At 43.5% G+C, this 13264-nt stretch overlaps 2 protein-coding genes across 3 annotated transcripts in view; both read left to right on the forward strand.

The window, feature by feature from the left end:
- Positions 1-5992, forward strand: part of LOC114641176 (uncharacterized) — a 29508-nt gene extending 23516 nt beyond the window's left edge. Inside the window, exon 5 of the mRNA XM_051926720.1 lies at positions 5619-5992. Coding sequence (XP_051782680.1) covers positions 5619-5704 — 86 coding nt within the window. The 3' untranslated portion in view covers positions 5705-5992. The remainder of the gene's footprint in view (positions 1-5618) is intronic.
- A 6640-nt stretch (positions 5993-12632) lies between these two features.
- LOC114641152 (uncharacterized) overlaps positions 12633-13264 on the forward strand; it is a 513154-nt gene continuing 512522 nt past the window's right edge. The window contains exon 1 of one of the 2 annotated variants that reach the window (XM_051925981.1): positions 12633-12966. The gene's annotated coding sequence lies outside the window, so the exon portion shown is untranslated. The remainder of the gene's footprint in view (positions 12967-13264) is intronic. The other variant, XM_051925979.1, reaches the window with a different exon arrangement.

Genomic DNA, 13264 nt, shown 5'->3' on the forward strand with positions numbered 1-13264 from the left:
ACACTGAAGGACCTGAGAGTCTGGTGAGTGGGACAGTAAGGAGATGGCTGCATGATGACCTGAGAGAGCAACAAGGAGTGTATGGAGCAATGAGCCGAGTGAGATAGAAGGGGGGCTTTGAAGGTGAGAAACAGAATCTTGAATTTAATCCTTGATGGCACTGGTAACCACTGAAGCTGGGAGAGAACAGTGGAGATGTGAGCAGAACGCTTTGTGTGGCTGCGGAGTTCTGAATGTCCTGTAGCTTCTGTGTAGACTAGTAAGCCCGCGATTCGCCAGCGAATCGGATATCCAAGAATGGCAATCAGTTTCTGTTCTGTCCGATATCTGGACGGATGACATATCATGGAGAGTGGGTGTGTCTGGGGACATGTCATTTAATTACATACGCATATCTGTAGTAAAGCGGTCTCGTTTTGTGGAGATGTGATTCCGTTGCCTTCGCTGACACCGACCACTGGCAGAGTGGAGCACAGCAAGTTCAGCCCTGCGTCCTGCGTCCATATCCGGTCTACGCCGTGTAGTTTGGACGTCTGGGGCTTCCGTACTGTAATACTGTAATGTGATTCACATATGCGCTGAATCCTCTCGTTTTTGTTTTCTCTATCATGGAGGGTGGGTGCGTCTGGAAACATGTCATTTAATTACATACGCACATCTGTAGTAAAGTGGTCTCGTTTTGTGGAGACGTGATTCCGTTGCCTTTGCTGACATCGACCGTTGGCAGAGTATCCGCCATATCCAGTTTATGCCGTGTGATGCGCTGCAGTGCGGCAATGCGCGTGCGCCTCGATGTGCCCAGCGACCTGCATCCAGATCCGGTTTACAACCTTCGGTTAGTATAATGGATTGTGTAGGGAGGCCGATGAAGAGGGAATTACAGTAATCAATACGAGACATTATAAAACAATGAACCAGAGCTTGAACATCATTAAAGGAGGGAAATGGATGGAGGCGGGCAGTGTGACGGAGATGATAGAATAAAATTTTGGAAAGAGAGCTGATGTGAAGCTCAAAGTTGAGTGACAAATCAAACAAAACACCAAGATTTCCAACAACAGGAGCAGGTTTAACAAGTGTGCCATCAACAGAAACAGAGAAGTTGGGAGTTTGGACCTACCAGTAACAGTTCAGTTTTATTGGCATTAAGTTTGAGAGAGTTATTTTCCATCCATAGCTTAAGATCATTGATGCAGTCAGTGAGTCTGTACTAAGATTTAACTGTGTATCGTCTGCATAGCAGTGGAAGTTAAGGCCATGTCTGTGAATAATCTGACCCAAAGGAAGGATATAAAGTAGTAAAAGTAATGGCCCAGGGACTGAACCCTGAGGAACACCATGCGACACAGGTGAGATGGAGGATTTAAATCGGCCCTACAGCAGAGAGACATGACTGGAGGATTTCATGATTAACAGTGTCACATGCTGCACTTAAATCAAGAAGGTGGAGAATATGAAGTGAACCACAATCCGCAGACCGGAGAAGATCATTAACTACACGGAGAAGATCCGTCTCAGTGTTGGGCTGTGACTGAAAAGACTCATAGAGTGTATTGTCTAGAAGAAAAGCATGGAGTTGGGTAGCAACCACGCTTTCCATCACCTTAGCCAAGAAACGGATATTAGAGAGAGGTCTGTAACTGGAGAGAGAAGAAGGATCCAGGTCAACATGACAACATTTATTAACATCAGAGTTTATATGTAAGACGTTCATATCTATCTATTATATAGTGTCTTATCTCTCTGCCGTGCTCTCCATAATGTTTGGGACAAAGACAGATTTGTCCTTGGTTGCCCCCTCAGCTCCAGAGTTTAAAATGACAAATCATACAATTCAGAGATTGCTCATTGAAAGGGATTTGCACACATTTCAATCACACAACACTTTTTCTACACAGTCCCCACCATTTCAAGTCACCATAATGTTAGGGACACAACAGTGCCAGGGCTATTAAAGCCGTTGTCATATTAAGTCCTTTGTCACATATGCAAGGACTGCTTGAAGTGTGAGATTCGTAGACATCACCAGGGGCCTGACGTATAAACGGTGCGTACTCTCAAAAATGTTGCGTACGCCCGTTTCCTCACATGCTTTGAGATGTATAAAACCTAAACTTGGCTTAAAGCCACGCACATTTTCACACCAGCCCCCCTTACCTTGTGTACGTTTCTACTCAGTTTTACAAACTGTTGGCACCCAGCTTCAAAGCAGTTGTACGGTTTCTGTGTCATTTACCTTTCTTTGTCATATTCGCAGCAATGACGGGGAATTTATCAAGTACACCAAAATTAATTGCATATCATTTGCAAATTTGATTCACTTGATCAGGCGACACGGCGGCGCAGTGGTAGCGCTGCTGCCTCGCAGTTAGGAGACCTGAGTTCGCTTCCCGGGTCCTCCCTGCGTGGAGTTTGCATGTTCTCCCCGTGTCTGCGTGGGTTTCCTCCCACAGTCTAAAGACATGCAGGTTATGTGCATTGCTAATTCTAAATTGTTCCTAATTTGTGCTTGTTGTGTGTGTGTGTGAGCGCCCTGCGGTGGGCTGGTGCCCTGCCTGGGGTTTGTTTCCTGCCTTGCACCCTGTTTTGGCTGGGATTGGCTCCAGCAGACCCCCATGACCTTGTACTTAGGATATAGCAAGTTGGATAATGGATGGATGGAATTCACTTGATTGTAATTATTCTGTAACAATATAACGGTGCATGGAATGGCCAAACTATTCTAATTACCGTGACTGCTTTAGTGTTGCTAGAAGACATCACAAATGGAAGAATCAGAAGAGTGTATATTAAAGATGATGATGATGACTGGCTTCCAAGTCGATTTCAATTTCCAAGAGCTCTCCTCATAGCGCTGTGTGTGCTGAACTGGCGCCAGCTTTACAAAGGCAGACTTTGAGGAATTGTGCTCTACCTGCTGCTTTGGAAGTTCTATCCACACTCGGGTTTTTAGGGACAGGAGCGTTTCAACGTTTTAATAATTATAATAATGTGCACAAAGCAGCTCCACCTCCACAATACTCAATAATCAATAACAATAACACTCCACCCAACAGCTCTCTCACTCTTCCTCCCAACTCCGGCTTTCCTGCTGGGTTTCCCATAGTCCTTTATATAGTCCTTGACCAGGAAGCGCTCCTGTCCTTCAGTCCACGTGGTCCACTAGCACTTCTGGGTCAGATGAAAACTCTTATTTTTCTTCAGCCCAGAAGTACTTCAGTTCTTCCGTCCCCGTGACTATGGAGTACTTCCGGGCTATAGGGAAAATAACAATCCCTGTGTCTCCCTGCAGTGTCCCCTGGAGGCACCCACAGTACCGGGGTACCTCCATGTTGCAGGGAAGACTCCATCTAGTGGCCTGGTGGTGCTGGCCGAGATAAACTGCCGGCCATCTCTCACACCAGATATCACTGAGTCGCACCACGACGGCTGTATAATGTGAACACTAGGTGGCACTGTTGCCCCTTTAAACCCAACAGACAGACACTCAGGACACCAGGTAAAAGCACCAAGATCTTTAATTGTTTTTCTTCTATAAACGGTGCCTCCAAGCACCACAGCCACACTAAACAGGCAAGCAATTCACAGTTCTCACTAATAATTACAATTCTCTTCTCCTCCACACCTCCCAGGAAGCTTTGTCCTCCTCCACCCGACTCTGGCTCACCTGCTGGGTGTTTCGCAGTCCTTTATATAATGCTTCTGCTCATCCATCCATGTGACCTGCCAGCACTTCCAGGGCAGATGGAGAATTCAAGTTTTTAATCAGTCCAGATGTACTTAGGGGTTTCCGTCCTTGTGATCTGCTAGTACTTCCGGACTAGGTGGAGAACTTAGTCTCTCACGATCTTCATGCAGCATCCCCTGCAGCGTCCCCTGGTGGCACCCACGGTACCCAGCAGGGCTGTGTTACCAAACTCCATGTCCCATAATGCCCTGCGGGAATCCGGGGTTCCACTGCAGTCCAGGCAAGCTGCTATCTAGCATCTTGGGGTAGGCAATGTCCTAAAAAAGCTGCCTTTCCCTATCCTTCCATCTCAGAGGCATCCACTTACAATAGGATGGTATTATGTGCTTATCATTCAGAGAGATAAGATTTCATTAAACTGTGATGAACTGGGAAACATCAAATCGTAATTCACAGCAACGTCCGGTTTTCCAAATGTTATCGGACTGGTCAAACGCACACACATTGCTATTGCAATGACGTTGGACAAGTTACATCAGCCAGGGATGAATTACCAAAAGAATGAGCTGGCATTACATCATCTAGAGCAGGAGAGCCTATAAAAATGGCAACTCCACACAGTCGCAGGTGCTTTTATCAATTAGTGCAGCAAAAGGTCCTTTTAAAGATAGAGAGTCACCTCAAAGAGCCAGGTAAAGAGCAGAGAATCGATCCGTTGTGGCGCTCGGTGAAGATGCTACACTATAAAGGCGCCTTCGGATAATTAATTTGCTTACGTAAATAGAAAGCACTTCCACTCCACTAATGTGCTACTCTATAGGCCACAGAAAGTGTGGCACTTGGTGCCACGGCCCACCTGTCAAGTTGTTTTCCTGCCTAAGGTAAAGTTATCCCTGATGGAGGATCACAGGAATCGTGGGAAGGAGGGGTCCCTTCATTGAATTGGCTGGCCCAGCACTATTTCAGCCATGGAAATGGCCAAATGGGGGAGGCAGCTTGATGGATGAGGTCTCCAGGACTCCAAATATATCCAAATCTTCTTATGTGATATCATTTACAGTTAAATTCTGCTCCGTACTTCTAAAATTTTTATTTTTATACTGTATTGAGGATTTGTTCTGTTCTGTGTATTGTATTGTATTGTCTTCTTAGAGAGTCAAGGCTGGGGGGCTGTCAAGAGGCAGGGCCTGTTAAAGCCCATTGCGGCACTTCTTGTGTGATTTTGGGCTATACACAAATAAATTGTATTGTATTGTATTGTATTGTATTGTATTGTATTGTATTGTATTGTATTGTATTGTATTGTTGCAGATGTGGTATGATGAACCTAGCTCTGACCCACCAAATGATCAAGCAATGCTTTAATAAGTTACTTTCCTTCCTAGACATGAACATCTTATATTGTGATTTTCATATGATGGCAACGTGTAGCTTTTTTGATAAAACTACAGTGTCTTCAATGGGCAATACCCAAGAAGATAAAAATAAACCAGATTGTGCAAACAAATATGAAAGTGTTGAAATATACCAGAAATTAAGATCACTCAGGCTCCCCTCATGGTGGTAGAAGTGGGATTATACCTGGCCTCTTTGTCTTTCCCAGTCCAGGTTCTTCTAAATCCTACTCAAGGCAAAAATCAAACATACTGGATGATCTTCCAGTAATGTCATTGGCAGGTGTACATAAATGCCTTGGTGTGGCATGTGGTTGACCTGGCACTACAAATCACTGTTGGCGTCACCCAAGCCCGTCTTTATCATTTATTAGCTTTAAGTTGTGATTGAGTGTAGTTGACTTTTCTGTACCTCTTCTTTATTTTATAAACCGCATTTCCTAGTCAGCTCCTCACTCAGGGTTTATCTCACACGCCACACGTTTACATCACATGGTGCCACCCTGCCTGAGTTGGTGTTTCATTTATAATTGCAGGAAAGCAGCCATCAGACAAATGTCAAAACCAGCGGGACATGAGGAGCCGTGCATCTGACCCCCAGGTAAAGGAACATCGAGAATGAAAAACGGTGAGATGGAGGGAGGAGTGAAAAGCCTGGTGGGACGGCAGAACATCAGAAAACATTTTGACAAGCATTCAGCCCCACAAAGCTTGCCAGTCCTGTCCACTACATTTCTCCATTAGTAAAATCAGAGCTGAGAGTTTGAGGAAGTCGTGAGAGAGGCCTGTGCTCATGACAGCCATGTGTGGACTCTGAGTGGAGAGCCATTGAGGCAGAAAGTAAATCTTTGTAATTTATAGCGCCTTGCACTATAATTGCACAATCATAATGCTCTTCACAAAGCATTGCTGCTAAACAATGTGCCTCACTTGTGTAGTAATTAATTGTTCCAATTTAAAACTTAAATTGTTCAAACCCTCTTTCAGAATCAGTCCTCCAGTCAGAGGCAGGAAGGTGATTATCAGGTAATCATTCATGTCTTGACTTCTTTATATAGCGCCTTTTATGAGATGGTAAAATGTGTCTCTTGATTCCAGTTTTAGGTGAGCCACTGTGCCAGTGGTGGCATGTGAAGCTGTAGCTTTGGGGTTTTGAACCCTGCACCTTGGACTGGGTGGTCCCTTCGAGGTGACCGTGCAGTTCAAAGACTGAGATGGTGGTTGGTTGCACCTGAAGATGCAATTTTGGTGCCATTGGTCCTGTTGTCTGAACTTCATTGGATATTTCTGTTAAATTAAATTGTAAATTTTCCTTTCTATTATTCCACAGGATCTTTTCCACATGGGCCATGTGTCCTATAATGTCCTCCAGGACCACAGAACAAGGCGAAACTGAAAATAAAGAAAAAAAAAAACAAACTTTCAAACGAATGACAAACTGAAAAAAAAAATAGCTGAGGTCCAGAAAAGAAAAAAAAAAAGTGTTTTCGACAAATAACAAATAAAGAAAAACTAAAAACGCAAAGCCATCGTGGTGGTGTTTTGACATTCTAGAAAGCCATTCGTTTAAAAGAGAAAAAGTTTAATGAAGTGTGGCCAATAGGGGGCGTATCAGCACCCCAAGTCCCCAGACACAATGGCACCACAACAGTCCCAGTTAAATTAAAGTGTTTAAACAATGCCTTCTGCACAACTCCTTCTTTCCTTTTTCTGCAGCTCCACTCCCTCCTCCATGTCCGACTACAACTCCAGACCCAGGAGTACTTTCAGTACTTAATCTATAGCTCCTTCTGGGTCAGGCAGGACCCCAAACCATCCTTGTACCTTCAGTATCAAACAGCTCCCACAGAACCTGGCAGGGCAGGCCCCTGGCACAACTCCCATGTTGCCCTTCATACTGGAGCTTGCTAGACGGGATGCTGCCACTCAGTATACGGGAGAACGTGTTGCCTATAGCAGGCAGTCACCCAATGTCCTGACGTTTCAGGTACCCGAGCCCAATCAGAGTGTCCTTCCAAGGTTGCTGGGACTCCAACCCTGGTGTAGCTCCTGCCACAGCATCTCCTTCTCCTGTGTCCTGACATCATCACTCCCCAGCTGTCTTTAATTTCCCATGGCCTCCTTGACACATAAGTGAGCAGGATACATCCTGGCAGGAACACCAGCTGGTCCTTCACAGAAGCCACTGGTGGGACTACAGTCCAGTGGGAGGCACCATGTGCCAGTGTGGTGGACGTCGGCCTTCAGCAGCACTTCCCACTTGACAGGGTAATCAATCTGCCACTTCATATTAATGTTTCATAGCACCCTTCATGCTTATGCTGCTGATTTGTTTTAGTTACAAGACAGTTGTATGGTGAACATACAAGAACTTAACAACACCAGAACTTTTCCAAATCAGAAGCGATCATCATGGGATATCTCTGTTTCACCTTCTGCTAGGGTGCTAGAACTATGAAGGAACAAAATTCATAAATTTGCAAAGGTTTACAAAACTCATTCTTCACTTTCTCTGTTTGTGGTTCGGTCCCAGTGACTGTTTTTGAGCAATAAACCTAAACATCTTTCCTTTAATAAACACAATAATTCCATTTAATCATAGCATAAAAGAAGATGGACCTTGTCGTGAACTAGGAAGCCCCAAAAGCACTTTCTAAAGATGCCCACTAGAGGGGGAAAACACCATCAAAAACCCTGGCTAGAGACCCAAAGGGCCAAGACAAATCTTTATAAAATAAAATGGTTTATTTACCAAATGGTTCTTGTTGTGATGTGAAATTTTGCATACAAGCTGATAAATATTTTGTCTTTGTCTTTATTTGTAACTTAGGCAAATCAAATGTAATATTAGTGGTTCTCAAACTGTGGGGTGGGGCACCTTAGGGGGGGCACGAAATAACAAAAAGGGGGGCGTGAAGATGTGAAAAAAAGAAAACGAATCGAAAATATGAAAAATACATCTATTGAAACCAAAAGAAATGAACTTAAAGTACATTCTGATACTAGAAAAATACATATAGAGTTAGATAAATGTCGATAAAAGTTAAGTAGGTATAATAAAATATGCATCCATGATATATCATTAATTAAAAAAGAACAAATTTGTATTAGTGGGTGCCTGTCAAAAAAACGTTAAGGGGCCATGATTAAAACTGTTATGAAAACTCAGGTCGCAAATACTTAAAGGTTGAGAAACGCTGGTGTTACATTATTGATAATAACAGCAATGGTTTGATGGTTTAAGAACGCCTTCCCCTCTTTTAGGAATGAGTCTCTTTGTAATTTTACGACAGGGTTGGATGAAGTGCCTCAAATAAGTTTGACTAATATTTCTCTGCTAAAGTTTCTCAGTCAACCCCCACAGGAAAGCCAGGCTGCCCAACTGCCAAGCTTTACCTTAACATATGGTTTGGAGGGCAGGTGTTGAAGGTATTCTGTGCCCCATTGGTCTGAGGTATGGCTGTTTGGAAGTGGCTTGTATCAGAAGCCCTTAAGTACCATGACATCCTAGTGGCTCTAGGGGTTGGACAGAAAACCTACACATTTGCTCACTACCTCACGTTCTCTCTATTACCAAACTGATGAATGACCATCTCACACCATGAACTGAAAAGGACAACACAATGAAGAGCACAGCTCGACAGCCATATTGAGACGGGCAATGTGGCCTGTTCTGAAGAAAGCTGACCACAAATGAGGACTTAACTAGAGACATTTTTAAGTAACTAACAAGTCTGTGTGCCGCCTGAAACTACTTTGCATTTAGATAGATAGATAGATAGATAGATAGATAGATAGATAGATAGATAGATAGATAGATAGATAGATAGATAGATAGATAGATAGATAGATAGATAGATAGATAGATAGATAGATAGATAGATAGATAGATAGATAGATAGATAGATAGATAGATAGATAGATAGATCCTTTATTAATCCCTAGGGGAAATTCACAATTTCCCCAATATTGTTATTATTTATGAATATAATCAAATACATTGTTTAAATTGTAACTTAACTCCTGCTTGTCTTTTACTACACCTAATTACCTGAGGTTATAAATGTAGAAAGGAAGATGGGGAGAAGTTATATGGTACACCTTACAGTATATACAGTGGTAAGTCTGGGAGATATGAGGCATTCTGACAAAGGCTACTTATTAATAATACAAAAGGGGAAAGTAGAGTAAAATATTACTCTACCAAGACAAAACAGCTCTTAAGTACACAAAGCTCCATAGAGCAAAAAGATGAGCCTGAAAATGCAAGGCAACCACAGTGAATAAAGTCCCAATGCAGAATCTAAAAATCATGGTCATAAAACAGAGCAGAGGATTCAAAAATGTCAATAAACAAAGTCCCAACGCAGAATCTGAAAGGCGTAGTCAGAAACAGAGCACAGGCTCGAAAATCCGGAAAACACAAAGCAACAGCAGTAGCACAGACACAAAGGTAACACTCCACTCCCTATCGCATTCGAAATGAGCCACTGTTACCAACCTCAGGCCTAGGGGAACCTGGGCCAGGTACAAGTCACTGTCGCTACAGGGTGTAGCCACAGCAATATGGTGTAAAGTATAAAAGAAACAGACAGCAGTCCCGAGTCTCAGACCACACTTCTCTGTTCTCTTCTTTTCTTATTCTCCTTTTCCCAGAAATATATACAGTACTGTGCAAAAGTTTTAGGCAGGTGTGAAAAAATGCTGTAAACAAAGAATACTTTCAGAAATATAAATAATGATTGTTTATTGTTATTAATTTACAAAATGCAAAGTGAATGAACAAAAGAAAAATCTAAATCAAATCAATATTTGGTGTTACTACCTTTTAGGGTCAGGGTCATAGCGAACTAATCCTGTTCCCTGCAGTTATAATGTCCCTTGCATCACCCATCGACGACAGGTGCTTATAGCACAACCGTGATTGGCTCAGATCTGCTTTAGTTGCGAGCCGCTTCCTTGTTGGGAGCCCCCGGTTGCCCCAGCAACTGATAAACCGTCTTCCCCAGACGTGGCAATTGCACTTCGGGACGTTCTTCAGTGTGTTGTCCCGTTGGGGGGAGTCCCAAAAGAATTTAGAAAACTTACAATAAATACAAACAAATGACACCAAATTAAACAAAACAAACAAGAAACACAACAATAAACACCAGCCAGGGGGGAAAAGGCTGGCTAAAACATAAATTTGCAAAAACCTCAAGTAAACTTTTTTCACGTTGTCATTATGGGGTGTTGTGTGTAGAATTCTGAGGAAAAAAATGAATTTAATCCATTTTGGAATAAGGCTGTAACATAACAAAATGTGGAAAAAGTGATGCGCTGTGAATACTTTCTGGATGCACTGTACCTGTATTCTCATTGCAGAATTTATTTTAAACTAACAGCTGGGATTTACGGTTCTGCTTCCTTTCTTAGTTTGAAACATTTCAATTGTAACATCTCTTAATCTCTTAATCTGAAAAATGTCAATTCCTTCAATCCACTTTATCATAATTCAGACCACCAACTCCTAGAATCAACCTATTTGCTCTCCTCTGGACTTTCTCTAGAACTCTGTGAAGAAACGAGTGCAAAGCTATGGGGTATCAGACAGGAGAGCTCCATCTCCATCATGTTTTGAGCCTCATCCATTAAATTAATTTTTTATGAGTCAACATATAAATTAATACTAGCCGCCCCCAACAGCTCCATCCATGTAGTAGTGAAACAGGACAAACTTTAAAGATCAATCAACAAACAGGTATCGCTAGCTAAGTGGAGGTAAGGTACCCTCCAAAACGCAGAGGTTAGAGTGACTTGAATGGAGGCTGACGCGTGAGTGAGAAGGGCCCTTCCTGGCTCTCCACTCCTGACGTCATGCGTCTCCCACCCCTCAGCTCACGGCCTCTGTCTCAGATTAACACAAATATATCACTCCTGTAAGCAAACTATGATTTTGAGTGGGATGTGAGAAGTTGCAAAATCAACCAGAATGTTCAAGCAAATTACAGAATAAAAACAATCTAAATCCATTAAGTAGTTCTCTCGTTCGCTAGATAAGCAGATGTAAGGTACGCTCCGAGGCTGGCGCACGAGTGAGGAGGGCACCACCCCCCTCCCCTTGGCCCGTTGCGTCTCCCTCGGATACCACAAGCGAAAAATGATACTTGGCATGATGAGAGAGGTCGCAAAATCAACCGGAATGTTCAAGCAAATTCTAGAAAAACACCTGTCACACATGTGTGAGTAAGAAGGAGCTGTATGGACCAAGGGAAGGTAATTCCACACCAGGCCAGGGGGTGGCGGAGTGTACTAAACCTTCTTCTGTTGCCCCTGCAGTCCAAACATGGGAAAACTGCCTGATTCACCTTGGATGACATCACTTCCGGTTCTGGTGCCAGATCTTATTTAGGGTTTTCATAGCAAAGAAGATGAATACATATGCACTCACCATTTTTCAGTTTTGCTTTGTTGTGTTTATATACTGTATATACAAGGTGTGGTCCCCAGGGGGCACTACAACTCCCCAAACTCCTAACGCAAAGGCTCAGAAACAAGTCTGCCAATGAATGAAGTGTTTTTACTATGTGAAACTCTTCCATAATAAATCGTTTCCCACACCACAACCACACTAGGCAACTCTCTGCAGCACGTTTGTCTCCCCTCTGCTCCTCCTGCAATTTTTGTACCTCACCTCCCAACTCTGGCTCCCTGTGTTGAGGCAGGCATCTCCTTTTATGTGACACCCAGGAACACTTCTGGTGTCCCAAAACTGTGGCTTGGAAGCACTTTCGGGTGAGGTTGGAGCCCGACAAAGTAGGGCTCACTAATCTTCAGCACCCCCTGGTGCCACCCATGGAACCCAACACGACTGACCCAAAGAACTACAGTTTCCACTGTGCCCTCTAAGTATCCATAGTGGTATCATAAGCCAGGTGTGGATGGGGGATCCAATGTCCTGTATAGACTGTCTTCCCTTGTCCTTCCATTATATTGCCATCTCGGATACAGCTTTGGCTGAGAGGCTAGTCCCAGCATGGTGCCTCTCACAAAGGGATTTTATTTTCATTCCACTTCAACCATTGGGACTATATTGTTCAGTCCATGACATAAAATCCAAATAAAAATCCATTTTTAATTCCACGTTGTAAAGCGACAAAAGAGGACAAATATCGAGGAAGTGAATACTTTCGCAGGACACTGCAGGTACGTGAGCACCTGTGGGTTCAAAGCAATGAGGCTCAACGATTCCAGTAGCATATTGGCCACTATCTGGTCTGTGGCAACTAGTAGGCTGATGGTCACACCAATCACCAGAGCATAAAATGAAGCACCGTCATGAGTGCTGACCAGAATAGGTGGCCTTAAAAAATAAATAAAATTACATCAAAAAACAGGAAGAAACATACTTTAAGCAAAGGAGCTCTGGACGTCACTCAGTTGCAGCAGTGATGATTCTCTTAACCACAAGGTCAACGGCACCAAGTGAAGGGAAAGGAAGTGAGAGTGGCCCCCCTGCTTCACCAAACTACCATCAACCACAGTGCCATGCAGGACACACTCAGAAGGACCTGAAGTACGTCAAGGGCCTGGCTGCTTGGATGTCCATGAAGAAGCCTGCTGCCTCCGGTGTATAGAGTGACCTTTCTGATTGGTCCGTGTATAAACCAGAGTAGTATATGTGTGTCAGGTCTGGTGATGCTTGTCTTTCATGTGGTGTCCATGTTGAAAGTGGAGAATTGAGGAAGGGGAAAAAAGACAAAGTTAATGTGTGTCTGAGGTCAGCAGGCTTCTGCACAGAAGACCACAGAGCAGCACAGCAGAGACGTAGAGAGGCTCGAGTTCCTCACACAGACCACCGGGGAGCTGACCAGTGTTGCTGTCTGACACTAAGAATCAGAAAAGGTAAGGCTGCTTGAGTAGCCCAGAGGAGGGCTCTTCAGGTTTAGAGGATGGCTGGATGTTTAATTCTGAAATGCGTTGACCGTCCTCCTTAGAGAGTTCAGGGATGTTGTGGGATGGATGCCGAAAGGGTTTGCTTGATATTATGTTTTCTTACAATGCTGGGAGAATACTGACGTGAGACCTTTATGTTGTGGGTTATCAGGACACGTTACCATTGTGGGACCATTTTAGTTTACTCTTTTGTGGTCTCAAGCTCCAAGTTCATCCATCTTAGCTGAGTCTTCCTTCATATCATTCA

The sequence above is a fragment of the Erpetoichthys calabaricus genome, chromosome 4 (assembly GCF_900747795.2).
Source record: "Erpetoichthys calabaricus chromosome 4, fErpCal1.3, whole genome shotgun sequence".
Lineage (NCBI taxonomy): Eukaryota > Metazoa > Chordata > Cladistia > Polypteriformes > Polypteridae > Erpetoichthys > Erpetoichthys calabaricus.